Source organism: Rhinolophus sinicus, linkage group LG03, assembly GCF_036562045.2.
Source record: "Rhinolophus sinicus isolate RSC01 linkage group LG03, ASM3656204v1, whole genome shotgun sequence".
In the NCBI taxonomy this organism is placed as follows: Eukaryota; Metazoa; Chordata; class Mammalia; order Chiroptera; family Rhinolophidae; genus Rhinolophus; species Rhinolophus sinicus.
In genome coordinates, this window is record NC_133753.1 from 7,567,430 (window position 1) to 7,586,598 (window position 19,169).

Below are 19,169 nucleotides of genomic sequence, written 5' to 3' on the forward strand. Positions count from 1 at the left end.
CTTCTCCCGCCTCCTGCAGCCCCAGTGTGGCGTCACTTCCGCCAGCGCAGGCCGCGCGCGGGGAGTCCGGGTCTCGCGAACGCGCCGGAGCGTCCCCAGAGTCGGGAGCGCGCCTGCGGATGACAACAAATTCGTCTCGCGGCGGCGGTGGAGGTGTCTGCCTCAGCCCCTGCCTCAGGCCCTGTCGCCTCGCCGCGCGCTGTCTCGCACCCCCTCTCCGTGCGGACGACGACCCCTCCGGAAGTCCCCGGGCCTGGGGCGCCCGCGACTCCTCCGCCCCTTGTCCCCGCCAGGCCTAGAGCGAGCGGCGCGGCGCAGGAGATGGGGTCGTCCTGAGGGGCGCCTGGTGCCGAGAAGGGATGGAGGGGCCACCCCGGGCTTAGGCCCTTCCGCGGCCTGGGGACGCCGGCCAGTGCCCTTGCCGCCGCCGCAGCGGCCTGGAACCGGAGCCTGGGCCGGGAGGCCGGAGCCGCCGCCGCCCGCAGCCCTCGCCGGCCCTCATCATGCCGTGGCCGTTTTCAGAGTCCATCAAGAAGAGGGCCTGTCGGTACCTCCTGCAGAGGTACCTGGGCCATTTCCTGCAGGAGAAGCTGAGCCTGGAGCAGCTCAGCCTGGACCTGTATCAGGGCACCGGGTCCCTCGCCCAGGTCCCCTTGGACAAATGGGTAAGAGCTGCCGGCGGCCGGCCGGGCGGGACTCGCCCCCCTCCTTGGGGCGATTTGAACGAGTGTCACCCCAAATTTGTGACGTTCAGCCCCTCTCTGCGAGTGGCAGTGCTCAGAGAAGTGTGTTCAAGTCTTGTTTAATCTGTTTCTAGCAAGTTTGCACCCCCAAATCACGTGTTCCAGAAACTTAGCAGAGGTGGTGGCGTCTACACGGGGAATCAGTGGAGTCTACACTGGGAATCCGTGGAGTCAGTGCCTGGGGTCGGTGAAGGGGTCTGTGGAGGGAGGGGACCAAGGGCTGCCCCTTCGGGTGGGGGGGCGCGGGGTTCTGTGGCCAACACCCTCTTTAATGGGCTGACACTCCGCGAGTGTCAGGATGAGGAGGGCCTTCGGAAGTGTCAGAACGCCCCGTTGTTCCCGTGTTTGTGTCGGGCTGGCTGCCTGCGCGGCGCGCTCTCCCGACCGCATTTGCCATCTGGAAGGAACCGGTGAAGGAGGCCTCCTCTGCCGATTTGCCTGCTTTTGCTTATCGCGGCGCGACGAGGCCAGCCTGTGAGTGGTTGAGGGGCCCTGGCAGCGCTGTTTAGTTATGCTGCTTGTTTCACGTGATGGATCGTAAAGGCAGGTGTTGTAAAAGCGCCGAAGCTGCAATTGGCAGACCTTTAAAATCCTGTTTTCTACTTGTCATGCAGGGGCTGTGGGTTGACTCATCGTGTCTTACAGGTGCCTGTGTGTATTTCAGTGCACCCCGTACAGTTGTACCGGCATTTGTGTGTTCAGTGCATATAGTATTTTACTTGAAGTATATTAAGCCTTGAGTTTGACGAGAATGGAGTGGCTTTTCTCCTCCCCCAACCCTTCATTTATTGCACTCGAATTTGCTGTTTACAGTTTGAATTGGTTGTACCATTCTGGAGTTTTACTCTTCTAAAAACAGTCCAACACACCTTCCACTTAGGAAATCATAAATATAGGTAAGTTTCTTATGAGAGTTGTGTAAACAAAGGGAAACCTGTTTTCCTCCTAATTTAAGCTGTGTAAAAAGTGTGTTTTGCACCTTTTATGTCAAAGTATTTTAACAGAATAATGACTTCCTGAGTCATAGAACCTTGAAATGCTCAGGTTATGGTAACACCTTATTATGACCCTTAAATTAATTTGCTCTAGCATGAATAAGCATATAACTTTATCAGTAAATCGATGATTTACGCTGGGGAGAGCACATAGTATAGTAGAAAGAGCCAATCCCACACCTGGCTAACCCAGGCTACCTCAGTTAACCAATTGATATTGGATATAGTAACTCATCTAAGCTCAGTAAACATTAATGGAGTGTCCACTCCATGCCAGGCAGTGTGTCAGGGTCCTGTATTGCTGTAACTCTTGCCAGAAGATAGGGATTGTGATAGATATTTTTAAATTCAATGACCCATGAGTCTATACTTTTGGTACAGCTTTCTTTTTTCACTTGGGGAATATTGGCGAACAGTGTGTTTTTCCAAGGCCCATCAGCTCCAAGTCGTTGTCCTTCAATCTTAGTTTCAGGGGGCGCAGCTCACCATCCCATGTGGGAATTGAACCTGCAACCTGTTGTTAAGAGCTTGTACTCTAACCAGCTGAGCCAGATGGGCTGGCCCCTTGTGGTACAGTTTTGAATACACTATCTGGAAGGAGGAGGATTGGGCATGTATTAACAGCCTTTTGTGGGTCGAATGACTTTGTGCAGATTATCCTTTAGTGACTTTTCACTTTAACTCTATGAGGTGGGTGATATGATTTCCATTTTACAGATGGAGTTAAATAATTTCTCCAAAGCAACATGGCTAGCAAACGGTACGGTGAGAATCCAAACCTGTCTAAATCCTAAGCCCACTATTATTTTTTTTAATTAATCATGTGTCTTCAAGGAAAGGACCGCAAATGCTTATTGAGCATCTATTTATTTAAGGCACTGTGCTAGGCACTCTCATTTGTGTGGTTTTGCTTAATCCTCATGGAAATCAGGTGCTAATATTCAAATTTTACAGTTTGACCAGGATTGATGGCAGAATAATTTAGGGCTCGATTTAATCTGAAGATTGTTTTATTCTGCTCCTTGAAGGCTGGGGCTATGCCCAACCAAAATGATAATATCAAATAAAGCATCCAGTAAATATTTGCTGTCGCTGTTTATTTATTTATCAACAATAGGGCGCTGTGTTGGCGACTAAGGTAAATCTTGATGTGAGACACTTAGCTATTCAAACTTCTGATTCAAATTCAGTTACTTTTGACACTTGATTTTAATGACTTTCATTACTGAAACAAAGCTACCTCACAGATTCATGGATCCAAGTGGAAGAATTACATCATTGGCAACATCACTAATGTTTCAGTTCTCAGCGTCAATTATGCACGGGATTATGTTGAAATTGGCTGTGCCATTCCCAGCTTCCTTGATCTTAATCAGTTGTGCTTGCTAATTAATTGGAAGGTGTTGCATTTTTTATATATTAAAAATTAACTTTAAAATCCATTTTAAAAAACTGCTCAGCAGACTTTTAGATTCATTGGGCTAATTTTCCATGTTTTCGAATCTTTTATAACTGTGTAGATAATGACTTAAAAAAAGAGACAGTGTTTTTAATAGACGTTATTTCAGCAACAAAATCATGTAACAATGGAAACATTTCCAAATACAGTTTTTCACAACTGTTCTCCCCATAGTAGAAGTGTCCGTTGAAAAGCAGTTAATACTTTCTCACTCATTATTAAAGTGGTATCTTTACTTTGAAAAGATAAAGTATGTTTAGTTTTTTGGAATACACCTGGTTGGTAGCATGTACTGCCAATAACCATCTGTCATCACGTGAATGGTCGGCATATTTTGCACTCTAATCTTGGTATGGAAGAAAATTTCTTTTCATATTTAAATTCAACTCTTAAATATTTGGCCATAAGAAAACCCAGGAAATCAGAAAGTTACTGTCACTTTCTGTCTCTTTGCAAAGATTCAAGTGCTTTAAGGTCTGTTTTTAATATGTAGAAGTTTCAGCGAGCTGAAAAGGAAAATCCCGCTGAGGACACCACTCTTTTAACTCTTCCCATTGTGGCACTGCTCATCTTCTCTGATGTATGGTCTGAGAGAAGGCGTCAGTGCCCATCTGTAAATTAAATATTAGTACAACTTTTAAATCTAAAAATGAAAATTTTAATATGGAATGTCTAATTTTCTACTCACATCCCTATGGATTATCGGTTATACTCTCTGGGATATACGAGGTGTGATCACAAAATGCAGTCAATGTTTAAATGACAAAATTTATTATTGTAAAGGACACATTGCCATTAATCCCCCTCAAAATACTCCCCCTCGCTTCAGACACACTTATTCCATCGTTCTTGCCACTTTCTGAAGCAGTTCTGGAAGTCCTCTTTTTTGTCTTTACTTCATCCTCCATCATGACAACACTCCGTGTCACACATCGCTTCTGGTACAGCAATTTCTGTCAAATAAAAACATTACAGTGTGTCCTCATCCACCTTATTCACCAGATATGGCACCATGTGACTTCTGGCTCTTCCCCAAAGTCAAAATGACCATGAAAGTTTATGTTTTGAATGGATTCAGGACATGGAGGCAGCCAAGGCAGCGCAACTGAAGACACTCACGAAAGAGGACTTCCAGAACCGCTTCAGAAAGTGGCAAGCATGATAGGATAAGTGTTTTCTAAGCGAGGGGGAGTATTTTGAGGAGGATTAATGGCAATGTGTCTTTTACTGTAATTTTTTAAATTTAAACATTCACTGTATTGTTTGATCACGCCTTGTACACTTTGGAGACTAGTGACTTAAAAGTGCGTGTAATGGGAGGGAGTGATAGAGACAAGGGGTTTGGAACTATTCCACAATTGGAATGCGCTGTCTTAGAAGTTCCTGAGTTCTTTTCCCATTGAAAATAGTACACAGTATTGGAGTTAAGAGTTGGAGATAAAGCTTTGGGAGTTATCAGAGTATCAGTAGTGACTGAAACACTGGAATGGCAGGACGTGCATGGGCAGTTGTAGATTAGGTTGAGAAACGCAAAAGGTTGAAGGTAAAACTTAGATGAACACCAGCATTTCAAACGGTAAAGGGTTGGAAAAAAGAGTGTGTGAAGAGTGTTATGGAAGCTAAGGAAAGTTAGAATTTTAAAAAGAGAAATTCATTGCATTTGTCAGTTTATTGCCAGTGAAGAGCAGTTTCAGAGCACCTGAGGGTTAGAAGGCAGATAATAGTTTGTGGTTTGAGCAGATAGCTGCCTTGACTAAAGAAAGAGAAATGAGATTGATGAGGTTGGGACATGGAGTCAAGGTAGGGGATTTTTGTTTGCTTTCGAAGATAATAGTGACCATTTATTAAGCACCTTCCATCTCTATAAATTGTGCTGAGTGTCTTGCTCTAAGTTGGGTGCTACCATTTGCATTTTACCAGGAGGTTAAGTAACTTTGGCTTAGTATCAGCAGTGTAGCAAGATTTCAAGCCTAAGGCTTTCTGACTCACATTTTTTTTGTACCCTGCACTGCCTCGAAAGATTCAAGAAACCTGAGCTTCTCGAGCATATTAGCAGCCTGGGAGGGTCACCTGGGAAGTTTACTAACATGTGACTTCTGGCCCCTTTCCTGTAGATTGTGGTTCTAAAGACCCAAGAATCTACATTTTTAAGAAGCATCCTTGGAGAGTCTGTTGATGCATGTGGTCCTTGACTGCATTTTGAAAAACATCAGTAGTAAAGGGGTTGAGCATTTTTCCATTTAGTTTTGAAAGCTTGTATTAGAAGTCAGCTTCCAAGCCTAAGCACTGCATTTTTGAGAATGAGGATTTTAGCACTTGATTTCACTTAGCCTCCTGCAAAATCTTCCATTGTGGAAATATATTTCTCTCTCTCTGTTTTATAGTTTTGTTTCTTCAGTGATTAATTGAAGACCTTTTGCAAGTTATTTAATTTTTCTGATCTTCAGTTGCCATCTCTATAAAATGGGACAAAAAATACCTAATTCAGGGGATTATTTAGAAAATGTAGTGCAATACCTTGGATATAAAATAGTAACAAACTATAGAAATGATCCCTGAAAATAAGTCTTTGTAGGTATAAAATAGTATAGTGTGGTGTCCTGTATGTAGTAAGTGCTAATTAAGTTAATTGGACTAAATCTGTTCTTGCATATTTTTATGCTCTGTTTTATCTCTACTTGAATTTTGATACCTTGGTTTAAACTACCAAGGATGTATTCTTCTCCTAGATAATCTTATGTACATGGTAAAAAGAAACATAAAATGTAACTGTTTGCTTTCTTTCCTGCTCTAAAGCACACCTCGAATTCCTGGTAGTGCTTGTCATTGAGCTGGGTAGGCGCTGTGGGAAGTAAAGGACAATAGTCAGCATTTAGAACGTGTTTACTTGGTACCAGGAATTATGTTGGTGGTTTTACATGTTATAATCTCATTTACGTTGACAATAACCCTATGAAATAGGTACTATCCCTATTTTATGGATGAGGACATTGAGACTCAGAAGTTGAGACCTTATCCACAGCCACCCAGCTAGTAAGTCTCTGACCTAGGACGTGAACACATGCTGTGTTTTAAAGGAATGTTCGCATGTGTTTGCCCAATTTTCTCAAAATTTTTGAAAAACGACTGTATTCCTTGTTCCTTTAAAAATTGACTTAAAAATTTTTTTCATTGTAAGTTTAGTCGTAGAGGATAACTTTGTTGTGTTGTAAATATCGATGTAAAAATATAATTTTTTCCCCCAGTAGGATCAGATTTCCATCATTAATACATTTAAAAGTGCTTGAACAAAGTCTTCATAAATAGTTGGAATTTTAGCATTGTATCTTGTCCCACTGAACTCATATATTCATCCTACTTCCACTGCAAAATTTTGTCACAATTTATTTATTTTATGCTTGAGCCTTTTATTGATCATATTATCATTTCTCTGCAGAAAAACATGTAACTAAATTGAAATTGATTATATAAAGTAATTTCCCACTATTGTTGTTTTATTTTGCATTAAGTGAATATTTTGTAGTGTAACATTTTAATTCCTTTAATGATTTCTTTACTTTTTTTTGAGTTTTTAAAAGGTTTCCTTAGTGGTTGCCTTTGGGCTTATATTGATCTTAACTGATCAGTATTTCTTTCAGATAATCATTAGGCTTTAAGTATTAACATTTTTCCTCTGGATTGTGTTATAATTATTATATGTTTGCAGTTGATCAAAACTGTAAATGTACATTTGAATAATTAAACATAGAAACTTACTTACACATTTCTTAATGATATGGGTGAGTTGTTTTCCTTCTTCCCTGATTAGTTCACACATCCAAAGATGAATATCCTTACAACTAGAATTCGATAGGACTCAGCATAAATCCCATTTCTAAATTTTTAAAATAGTTATGTTTGAGAAATACTGGTATCATAAATAAGTAGGTGAGAATTGGGGGAGATTTTGCTGTAGCAGTATCAATTAGCTCTTTTAATTTCTTTGCGTGTCATGGCAAAAATATGTATAAGATAGGGAAAGACCCGAAAACTTATTGCTGGCCCTGTGTGGAGATTTCTCTACCCTAGGCATATAAGGGAGAATTCAGGAAGGGAAAAAGGTAGGCCTTTTTGGCCAAGTGAGGGAAAGGAGATTGTACAAAGGACTATGGGAAAGGAGAGTCAACATGATGTCACTGCCGTAAGTATTCTTCGCGGGCAGGTCAGCTTTAGGAAGGAATATATTTAGAGATTCAGGATCTGGGTATTGTACCTTGAAACCATCCAAGCCCATATACTCTTGAGAAAGTCTGTGGGATTGTACAAACACCAGCATGAAAAAAGCCTTTTAAAGTAGTAACATCTGATAATACATGAGCCAGTCTAAATCTCAATATATATCAGTGCTAGGCTTGTAGACAGAGTTAGGACTCTGCCTGGAACATAGCATGCAGAAAGTACCTTGCATATAAACTGGCATTTAATCAATATTTATTTTAATTGAAAAAGTATATTGTCAAAAAATACATTTACTTATTCCACTAACTATATTTACATTCATTCTGTCTTCCTTCTGTTAGTCTGGTTTGCCTTACCCCTACACTGCAATCGCTTTCAATGGGATCACCGATACCCTAAAATATCGCTAAATCCAGTGGACATTTAAAAATCTTTGGCTTCTTGTTAGCTTTTTGTTGCACTTGACCACTCTCCTCTTTCATATTGTCTTTCCATGATTTTCTGGGACATGAAGCTTTCTTGATTTTCCTTCTACCTCTCTGCTTCCCCCCCCCCCCCCACAGTTTATGTTGCAAGTTCCTCTTTCTTAACCTGCTTCTTAATATTGGTGTTTATCAGAGTTCTGCCCTAGACCTCTTGTCATTTTACTCTACGTAGTTCCCAAAGTCTGTTTTTCCTCATCCCTGTGGCTTCATTTAGCCTCTGTGTTTATAATGCCCTTCTCTATCTCCCGCTCATAGGGCTCTCCTAAGCTCTAGACTGGAATTTCCAGCTGCCTCCTAGACATCACCTGGATGTGTGCTCAAATGTGTTCTTTGGAACTGAACCCCCCATCTTCCCCTTAACCAGACTCCCCAGGCTTGTCTGTCTCAGTAAATGGTACCGCTGTCTGAGCATTTGTCCAAGCCAGCACCTGGGAGCCATTCTTCATTCCTTCTTTGCTTTACCCCTCGTGATGCCAGTTCATTCTGTTGCCTAATATATTACCAGTATCCACGTGCTTCTTACTGTCCTCAATGTCACTTTCCTTGTCAAATCAATTTCTCTGGCTTCTCTGACTCATAACCTTTCTGCCTGAGTTTTGCTTTCCTCTAAAACATGCTCTCCCTGGCAGCAGGAGTGGCCCACTAAAGGTTGTAATCCCATCATGGCTCTCTCGCTTAAAATCTTCAGTGGTTTCGCATTGCCCTTGAGATAAGTTTCAGACTCGGACATGAATTACAAGGCTCTTTGGATCCCACTCTCCCTTATCTGTGTAGCCTTATCTCTGGCTCTTCACCCTGGCACACTGCGCTAAAGCTAAAGCAGCTCTTCTTCACTTCAGATCCTCTGTGCCTCAATATGTGTGCTCGCACTCTGACCGCTGTTGTGTGTTTTTGTAATCCTTCCACATGCCTTTGTCTTTGCCTGGAACACTTTGCCGAGTTACCTCCTCAGCCTTCTGGTGTCAGCTTTAAATAGCAGCTCCTCAGCTGGCCTGCCTTGAGTCTCCAGGTCAGGTTCTTCTTCATGCTCAAATAGCACCGCGCATTTCCTCTGTCCTGCAACTCCTCACACTTGAATTACGCGTGTCTTTCATGGTAAGCTGTCTTGTAAGCTTAGTGAGGACCAGAAATCATCTGTAACTATTAGGTTGGTGCAAAAGTAATTGTGCTTTTTCCCATTAACCTTTTAAACCGCAATTACTTTTGCACCAACCTAATAGATCCCCCTTCCTTGATCCCTCGTACCTGACACGTATGTGAGCATACTCAGCTTCTTTGAATCAGCTAACCATTTTAAGTTCTTGTTCTTGTGATTTCAAATTGCACTTTGTTTTTCTCTCTAGTGTCTCAATGAGATCCTGGAGTCAGCAGACGCACCTTTAGAAGTCACCGAAGGATTCATACAGTCCATTTCTCTGTCAGTTCCGTGGGGCTCCTTGCTACAGGATAATTGTGCACTGGAAGTGAGAGGGTTAGAAATGGTCTTCCGACCTAGACCTCGCCTAGGTAGGTGTGTGATGTGTTTCTGTTTGCTTCCATTTTTATTTCTCAGAGGTTGGGAAAGTAACCTAATGGCATTCAATGCAGTATTTAATTTATTACTTTGTATTGTATTTGTGAAATTTTCAATAAAGTAATAGGACTTAGGTCTATGTAGGGTGATTATACCGTTAGTGTTAGTTATTTCTCTCCCTATTTACACTATTTGCTCACAGAACTTGAGTATGCAGATGATTGGTTTGTTACCAACTATCTATTGTGTTTTCAAGATTCAAAGTATTGGGCCAGAAAGCAAGGAAGTGATCAAAGATTGATGAAGAAATGTTAAAAGGACACAGGATTGGGCTCCCAAGGGCTCCCATTGGCCAAATCTGGGAAAGCTTGAGTATCAAAAAGAATAATGACAATAATAGAGTATAACACTAAAACAAAAACACTGTAAGTCCACATTGATACAAATCAGTTATGTAAGGGGGACACAGAGAAGGGAAAGCTCTTCACTGTAGTAGAATGCCTATTTATGAACATAAAAAATGATAGTGTTCGCTGTTTTCAGCCATCGTAGTAAAAGTTGGGACAGATCAGAGTCATCAATGAATGCTAACACCGTATCATGAAGGGTTGTTGAGAAGCTTAATATTTAGACAGTATCAAAATATCTCCCACTGATTACGTATTATTTACAAAGGAGAGAGAGAGAGAGAATGAATTTCATGAACCAGTACAGTCATGAGGATAAGTCATCTTAAATTATGAGTTTAAATTCTTTATTTGAGTGACAAGCGATGTTTGTAAAGACATACTTGAAGAATTGTAATCTTAAGTGCTATCTGAAACACCAAAGTTTAAATTATGCTTAGTAGAATTATAGTACCTATATTTTGAAAATTGGTAATCTGTGCATGGAAATCCTCCTTAGTAATCTGGCATTTAATAAGAATATTTTATCTTTTAACTATGATGAGTAGATATAATAATTCTTTCCTATGGAAAGTGAAATATTTTCTTTTTATTTTAAAAATGTTCTATTAGAAGAGCTTTTAAATTCCTTTCTGGAAGGCAGCAATTCTACTAATCTCTGTCAGTTTGTTTTGAATACTATGAAGGAGTATGGTAGAATTGTCTCATGAGGGAAGATATAGAAAGGATTTTTCAGGTCGCATATTTCTTCTTTCAAGGATGCTTTTCTGTTTTCTCCATATTTATGCTAACCTTCTAAAGCCTAGGTCAACTCCTGCCTCTACCAGATTTCCCGTTCATTTGCTCAGCTAGAAGAATTCACCTCTTAGCTGTCATAATGTTTTCTGTTGACACTTAATAGTTGCTTACTAATTCTTCTTAACCTCATCTCATTTCTTCTATATTGAGGCTCTCTGAGGGTAGAATTAATACTTATTTTTCTATCCTCTACAGTAGAATCAGCTGAGGCTGGCAGGTTAAATATGGTCTGTCACCTGTTTTGGTAAATAAATGTTTATTAGAGCACCATCATACTCATTCATTTATTTATGCTCTCTTGCTGCTTTTGTACTAGAGTGAAAGATTTGAGCAGTCAGGATAGAGACCATATGGCCCCAAAAGCTTAAAATATTTACCATCTGATCCTTTACAGAAAGTTTGTCAATCCCTGCTGTACAGTATTTTGGACACTGTGTGTATAGAATACCCATTAAATGTTGATGAATACATGAATTAGTACTTGGCAGGAATATATCATGTAATGAGAGCACATGTCGCTGGACTTTTTCTGTGATCTTTTTTTTTTCTCCTTCTCAGTCTTTAAAAGGTGATACTTAAATCTCAAGGGTGATTTCTAGAATATTGTTTCCTTGGGTAATACCAGATGTAAAATATCTTGTGGAAGATTAAGGATTTACCTATTGGAAGTGTGTTATTTTAAGAAATGGCTTTGTTGTAACTATGAGAAGTTATTTAGGATTAATCTATATTTTCTGCAGCGACTGGTTCTGAGCCTATGTATTGGTCAAGTTTCATGACCAGCAGTATGCAGTTGGCAAAAGAATGTCTTAGCCAGAAACTAACAGATGAACAAGGAGAAGGATCTCAGCCTTTTGAAGGACTTGAAAAGTTTGCTGAAACCATTGAAACAGGTTTGGTATAACTGAGTATTTTAAAAATTCTTAGATTTTATTTAGTACCTTTATGTACAGCCAGCCTTGTATAAGGAAAAGCCATTGGAGTGATTTTTAAATGAACTGCTCTCACTTCAGTACTTTAGAATTGAGGTTGTTTTAAACATTGTATTCGATTTAATGACATGTTCTTTTGTATCCTAGTTTCTCCTTTGTTTACTTTATTATGCTTGCATAATTAAGGGATTAGAATTCATCAGGTAGGGTTAGTCACTCACTGCCCCAGTGTCTGTTGAGATGTAACAAGGGGTAAGTGCTCAGTAAGGCAAAATATTTATTGCACAACTCGAGATGTGGGGATTTTTAAGGAAAGAAATTCAATTTTATTTTGTAAGTTTTTATTGAACGAATTTAGTGTTTATTCTTTCATTCGAAGTTTTTATTTAGTGTACATATGGTCTCTTATGTTGATGGTTACCTGTTTACTCTAGTACTAAGAAGAGTAAAAGTCACTTTTATAGACACTGTCTTGAGAATTGAACATGTGCCAGAAAATTCCAAAACTGGAACTGCACTTGAAATTCGAATAGAAAGGTAAGACTTCTTATATCTGAAAACAAATGACCCTATTCTTTTCCTTTATGAATAATGAAATCTCACTCTTACATTGGATTTCAAGATGCTTTCGGAGATGAGAGGTGATGATATTAAATTGATATATTGCATAATTTTAGAGTAAAGTGCTGCTCGCCACGTTATGTTCCAATCCCATTATTGAAAACTTAAAGTACCAGTGCGGTGTAATATTACATGATACAGTGTTGAATTCAAAGGAAGTCATTCTCCTGTAGTAGTTAGTATCAAATCAAAACAATGAAAATTTGAGTGCTACTCAATTTAAGGCACTCTTGTTGGAGCGTTCCAGTTTTTTTCATGTAAGCGATGTACTCTTTAGGCATGTCTCATTAACGTAAGAGGCTTCTTTGCTTCGCTGTTTTCTGTTCGAGTGCTGCTTTAGTGAGAAAGGCTGCAGCCATCGTTTTCTTACAGGATTCTGTGAGGCTATTTTAAGGTCAATATGTGCAATAGCGATTTACCTAACACATCACTGTTAGATTTCTGCGTATGCCTACGTGGAGCCCCTATAAACAGCTATCAGATGGGTGACTTCCATACTCACACGAGTGTTCATTTGTGGTAGTAACTGTTCACCTGTCTTATGCCGTACGATTAACCAACAGAAATAAATAGAATATATGTATACTGTGCAGCAAAGACGCTTGTATTTGGGGGGGGGGGGCCTTTGCCACGTTTTAAGCAGATTTGTTGTGTTTTCTGTCTTTCACAAAACATACCGATGAATGAGACAGTTATTGTTAACAGATATTTGAAATTGGGTTGCATTACCTTAAGTGGAATGTTAAAAAATATCAAAAGTTATGCATTTAGAACTACTTTATTTTGTTTAAACTGAAGATTAGTCATAAGAATTTGAAGAATAGTCATAAGAACTCAAGAAGTGTCATTTATGACTGACTTGTGACTTGGAGCCAAATGCTCTCTTACTGTTACCCAGAGGTGTTTGTGAGGGAGTGTAGCAATTGTTTTTCTTGACGCTAACTTTAAGGAGTTACTGATTTTTCCCCCCCAATTTAGGAACTTCATAAAGTAATCTTTCCTGGGGTTAATTTAACTGGTAATACCCACATTACAGGCATATTCGAAGGAGTGCTAACACTTGAAAAATCCCTTTAACTTAAAAAGTTATGTGCCTTTCTTATAACTGTAAGTCGGTTTTTATAGTTTTATGCTCTTTTTGTTTTTAACTTTCAGAACTGTATACTGTGATGAAACTGCTGACGAATCCTCAGGAATTAATGTACATCAGCCCACAGCTTTTGCTCACAAGTTACTTCAGCTCTCTGGAGTGTCTCTTTTCTGGGATGAGTTCTCTGCATCAGCAAAATCTTCTCCAGTGTGTTCAACTGCACCAGTGGTAAGAAAAACAAAACAAAAGAACAAAACTCAATCATAGATTTTTTAAAATAAATTTTTATTGGGGAATATTGGAGAACTGTGTTTCTCCAGGGCCCATCAGCTCCAAGTTGTTGTCCTTCAATCTAGTTGTGGAGGGCGCAGCTCACTGGCCCATGTGGGAATTGAACCGGCAACCCTGTCTTTCAGAGCTTGCACTCTAACCAACTGAGACATCTGGCTGCCCCCAAATCATAGATTTTTTAAAAGGTTTCAATGAGAGCTATTAAATTTTGCTAGGATATATAAGTGTTAATGAGTTTCCATCTGATCTGGAAGTTAACACAAATATTCAATACACAAATATTCAATAATGGTGACATATATTTCAGAAATTTCAAAACATTTGTATTTATAATTAACTCCTTTGCTTTTGACTGTGTATTAATTTTCCCCCCCTTTCTTCCACCCTGCCTCCCCCCCCTCCAGTTCAAGCCGTAGTTTCTCAGTCTAGTTGTGTAGGACACAGTTCCCTGGCCCATGCTGGTATTAGGAGCCTTGAGCTCCCCCTGGCTCAGGCAGTCGGTCGCTGGTCGTAGGTCCACTGCTCACAGCAGCTCTTGTCAGCTGCCGGCCACTCGCGATGGCTGCCGGCCACTCACGCTAGCCCACTGGCAGCTCACAACGAGCTCCAGCTGCTCATGGCCACCCAGCTCCAGGGAGAGCTGTTGTTCACAATCTTAGCTGTAGAGGACGCAGCTCACTGGCCCATGATGTGGGAATCGAACTGGTGACCTCGGCCTTAGGAGCATGGTGCTCCAACCACCTGAGCCACCAGGCCGGCCCACTGTGTATTAATTTGATAGTGTTTTCACACTATGAGATACTGGTTTATCTGTTGTAATGCAATATAGCTCTGCATGTCAAATGTTTTATTCTTCTTAAGCTGAAATTTGTATTTTGCATTTCGATTTATTTTCAGTAATTTATTCGTGTTGCATTATTGTAGGAAACTGAGCCAAAGCTGTCACCTAGCTGGAGTCCCAGAATTGTCTGTGAGCCACACCCACAACTAACTAGGAATTTACCAGAGGCAGCACCCTCTGACCCAGTGCAGATTGGAGGACTGATGGGTAGGTTGGAGCTGAGTCTCACGCTGAAACAGAATGAAGTACTTCCTGGAGCTAAGGTCAGTGCTTGTTTTATTTCCTATAGTGAAAAACAAAACAAAATGACAAGCATTCTTTAGTCCACGTGGTACGTTCTTCAGTCCCGATTATTAGGAATTTACTGTTAAAAAAATCTTTAGCATCATAAAATAAAAAAATTTAAAGGAGGAAAGATTTAGAAAGCAAGAAGTTGACTGAAGGTGTTTAATTATATGTAAGAATATCTACCTTATGTATATTTTGAACAGAATGACTGTTTTTATAGTTGTGTGATATTGATGAAAGGAGGTGTTTTTTCCCCCATGTTGTCTCAGCTTTCTGAAGACACTGTAAAGACAACTGTACTTGTTTTTTAGGGAACAGTATTGAACAGTTTGTTGGAGAATCAGGAAATGTACATTCAATCAGTCAGTAAAAAATGTATTTCTCAAGTGTTATTTTCAGACTTTGACAATGAGTTTTCTATGTAAACTCTGTAAAATATAATTTAAATTGTGAAGGATTGGGACTTGCTCATTTGTGTGTTCACTGTGTACCAAGCTGTAGATGGTCGAGTGACTGTAAGCCAGGCCCGGGCCAGCTCTCGGCATAGATGCGGAGATGAATGGACTTCAGTCTTTGCCTTTTCATAAAAGATGTAATACGGGGGATGGAAATTGCTGTGGGAACATGGAAGAGGGAGCCCTTGAGTACACGCGAATGTACATAGAAAGGTTTGCAGAGGATTGAAGAGTCCCCAGAAGTCCTTCCTGGGACTGGAGCCCCTGACTGGAGACGGAGAAGGAGGGAAGACAGCATTCCTGTTATGGGTGTCCCCTTCCCCCTTTTGTGCCGTGTCCTTCCTCAGATGGTACAGAATCCTTCCGCCAGGTCTAGCCTCTTTGTAAAATAACAGGATAGGATTGTTAATGGAGCAGAAAGCCATCGGTATGTGTAAACACTACAGGGAATCCCCTGCCTGGTAATGTCCTGGGGAAACAAATAGTCACATACCTCTGGGGAATGCTTTTGCTATTTCTCTAAGAGGGAAGAACCATAGCAATAACATTGATAGTTCTGCTTTGATTAAGTACAGATAGTCCTCAACATTTGTGTATTAGATCTTTGTGCAAACCGAAACTTTTACATGTTATGTGTTGATTTGCATAAATGCCTTTTAGATGTTACTTTCGGACATCTGTGTATTAGGGGACAAATGAATGTTGGAAACTATTGCATGGTGCCATTGTCTGCCAGCCAGTGTTTAATATTTGAAGATATTGCTATTCTTGCCTATATGTTAATTTTTATGTAATAACTTGAGTGAGTATATTTTGTTCTTATTTAACGAAAAGGAATACTGAATGGAAAAATAAAAGTTCTAAATATTAGCATTGAGAACATAGATCTCATAAACTTAATACAGTATAGCCAAAGATGACATTAATTCGGGATGCTCAAAATTGCAGATCTTTAGTCTCTTTCTGATGTAAGCCTTTCAACTGTGGATTCAAAATGTTATGAAAGCTTTCATGTTCTTTTTAGTTGCCCGAGACTAGTACCTCAAATAGTGTGTAATTTTGGTGTTTCACATATTCAAATTTAGCATGTTTTCAGGAATGCATTATGTATGAAAATAGGGGACTACCTGTATTGACTTTAGACATTTGTTTCAATTACCATGTTACATTGAGTTTTAAATTTATTATAATTGTTACATTCTATCTTTTATTTTTCTAGAGGAAAGTAATTCATACTTTGTTCTTTATATGCCAAACTCGGAATGTACTAATAATGAAATATTTATCTGAAAATTAGGAGTTACACTCTGGATTGTTCCTTTTAATAAATGTCAGATATATATTTTCAGTTCTAAGAAATTAAAAAATAATTTGTAAATTTGGCATAGAATCAGAAAGAGGTTTCCCCCTCCCCACGCAGTCCCCACCCTTGATCCTTGCTTATTCATGTCCTGAGATGTCAGTAGTCAGTAAGGAGCCCATAAAACAAATCCTCTAGTGACGTCAGAAACATCCAAACCTGTAAAGAATTTTTATAAGCATTTATATGAGCCAAAACAGACAACAGTGGCCAGGAAGCAAGATGTCAAATGCTTGGGAGAATGAGTTTTTTATGCATTTGAAATGAAGGAGGAAACGTAGAGAAGATGGAAGGGGGAGGAAATGAAGTGGGGAGCGGACTACAGGCTCATGAAGACCATGTGTTCCCTGGAGGGTTGTTAACCTAGAAAAAGGCATGAACATTGACAGGGCTTGCTGAAGGCTAAGATGAACCTTTTGCTAAAGGAATTATAGGCCTGGGACGTCACTCCCCACCTGACCTGCCCAGTTAGGAATCTATGCTCAGATCACCCTGTGAGGTTACTTTCTGTAGAACCCCTTTTTTCGTCCACATCTCTATGGACGGAACAGAGAGCCATTCCATGGAAGGAATGAGGCCTTTCCACCTGGGTCAGCCCAGGTTAAAGTCCTGGCTCTGCATCTGTTAGACGACCTTGGACACATTGCTTAATCTTTGGGAACCTGCTTCCTCATCTGTAAAACAGGAACAGTACAAAGAATGAGAGGAAATATAATGAAAGCCCCTAGCATCGTTCCCCAATACTCAAAAAAAGGTGGTGACGGGGATGATGATTGGAGAATGTGTCAAATTCTTTGTTAGATCATAAAAATTTCTCAGAATCACCTTTAAACAGAAGAAATTTGTTTTCCTCCTGGGGAAGATGACATTTTTCCAAATATAAATATATTTTATTAATTGAATTATTTTAGATTTGCAATAGGAGCCAGTGTTAGCATTAGAACTAAGAGGAGGTGAATGAAACGTAAGGCAGGCATATTCCACTTTTTAGATTGTGATCTAGAGACTAGAGTAATTGTCCTGTCAGACTTTACTCCACAGGAAGCAGAACGAGAGTCTCTTTGGAGAAGGGAAAAATGGACAAAGAGCTGGAGAAGAGGAGGGAGGTGCACATGAGCACCCTCCTCGGTTGGCATTTGTGCTGTGGCCTGCAGGCCCATGCCCAGCAGAGCGGGGCTGTGTGCGACACACTGGGCGCTGGGCAGGCAGGCTGGGTAGAGAAGGGCCTTCTGTGCTCTGCTTTCCACGGGCAAACTTATGAAAGCCAACCTTATGTGCTCGTGGTTTGAATTCAAGCTTTAAGGGTTACGGTTCGAGTCTTTTGAAATCATGGTGGGAATGAGTACTCTATTACTGCTATCTTAATTGTCTTTCTTGGAGGCTGTCTTAAGGCCTCCTAAAATACCTTAAATGCACAGGAAGCTTAAACAGACAAAAAGTATGACATTGGGCTTGCCATCATGGAATTTCTTAGAAAGATTTTCCCTCTTAGATCAACAGGTTGGTGGCCTTTAAATCTTTTCACTTAGATTGTGTGAATTAGTAGAGAGAATCTTAGGTGAAGGAATCCAAGGCTAAATAATCAGTATTCATCTCAGTGTGTTAAAATATACTGGGATTTGTGGTGATGAGATTATGAAGTGTTCATCCTGAATTTCTTTTTTTTTTTTTTTGAAGTTGGATATTGATGGACAGATAGACTCGATTCATCTATTCCTGTCTCCAAGACAGGTACACTTGCTTTTGGATATGTTAGCAGCTATTGCTGGGCCAGGCAAGTATAACTCTATTGTTATTATTTCTAATTCTTTAACACTTCTAATTAAAATATATAACATACATATAGGAAATTCTATTACAGAGGAATGTGTGAAATTAAAGATGTATTGTAAGTAAGACTCCTGAATAGTTACATTTGATTGGATCTATCAGATTGTTTTAATGAGACACAAGTTAGCATGCAGATTATTTGTGTCACATTCTCTTTCAAAATTCTCTGACTTCCTTGGTTGGGGATATAGTACTTCACACAACTGAGAAAGTAAAATTCTTGAAAACAGTAAGTCACTATGTTTTTAATGACTTATCTGTCATAAGATTTTGTGATTCCTAGCTAGATGCTTCAAGTATTGCTTAGATCTCTGATTTGTAAAAAATAGTGGTGGTTTGGCACCGACTGTGGTATTAAGGCCACTGTGAAATGGAGTTAGTAATGAAGAAAAAATCCATAGTGTAAGAAGTTTTAAATTTCTTAGTTGATCTAACTACCGCATTACAATGATGCACTGGCACACGTGTGCTACAGTATCCTTTTTTGATTGTGTAATTTGTTTTATAATTCATGATTTATTCTAAGGAAAGTCTCGTGTACAAAAATGTTGCCATTGGTATTGGATAAATGGGCTTTGGGAGAGAAATGATTAAGTAACTCCAAATTTAATTACTGTTTTGCTTTCCTTTTGTATACTTGTAGAAAATTCTAGCAAAATAGGGTTAGCTAATAAAGATAGAAAAAATCGACCCATGCAGCAGGAAGAAGAATATCGAATTCAAATGGAATTAAACCGGTATTATTTGAGAAAAGATTCCCTCTGTGTGGGTGTATCTTCAGAGCAAAGCTTTTATGAGACAGAAACGGCTCGTACACCTTCTAGCCGTGGTAAGCAACTCAAA

General features: G+C 39.8%; 1 protein-coding gene across 4 annotated transcripts in view; it reads left to right on the forward strand.

The window, feature by feature from the left end:
* The first annotated feature begins 40 nt into the window (after positions 1-40).
* Positions 41-19,169, forward strand: part of ATG2B (autophagy related 2B) — a 64,122-nt gene continuing 44,993 nt past the window's right edge. For 3 of the 4 annotated variants that reach the window (XM_019746329.2, XM_019746347.2, XM_019746338.2), the window contains exons 1-8: positions 41-665; positions 9,244-9,406; positions 11,359-11,511; positions 11,985-12,087; positions 13,327-13,489; positions 14,477-14,656; positions 18,174-18,270; positions 18,970-19,155. In XM_019746329.2, coding sequence (XP_019601888.2) covers positions 504-665; positions 9,244-9,406; positions 11,359-11,511; positions 11,985-12,087; positions 13,327-13,489; positions 14,477-14,656; positions 18,174-18,270; positions 18,970-19,155 — 1,207 coding nt within the window. In that variant the 5' untranslated portion in view covers positions 41-503. The remainder of the gene's footprint in view (positions 666-9,243; positions 9,407-11,358; positions 11,512-11,984; positions 12,088-13,326; positions 13,490-14,476; positions 14,657-18,173; positions 18,271-18,969; positions 19,156-19,169) is intronic. The other variant, XM_019746363.2, reaches the window with a different exon arrangement.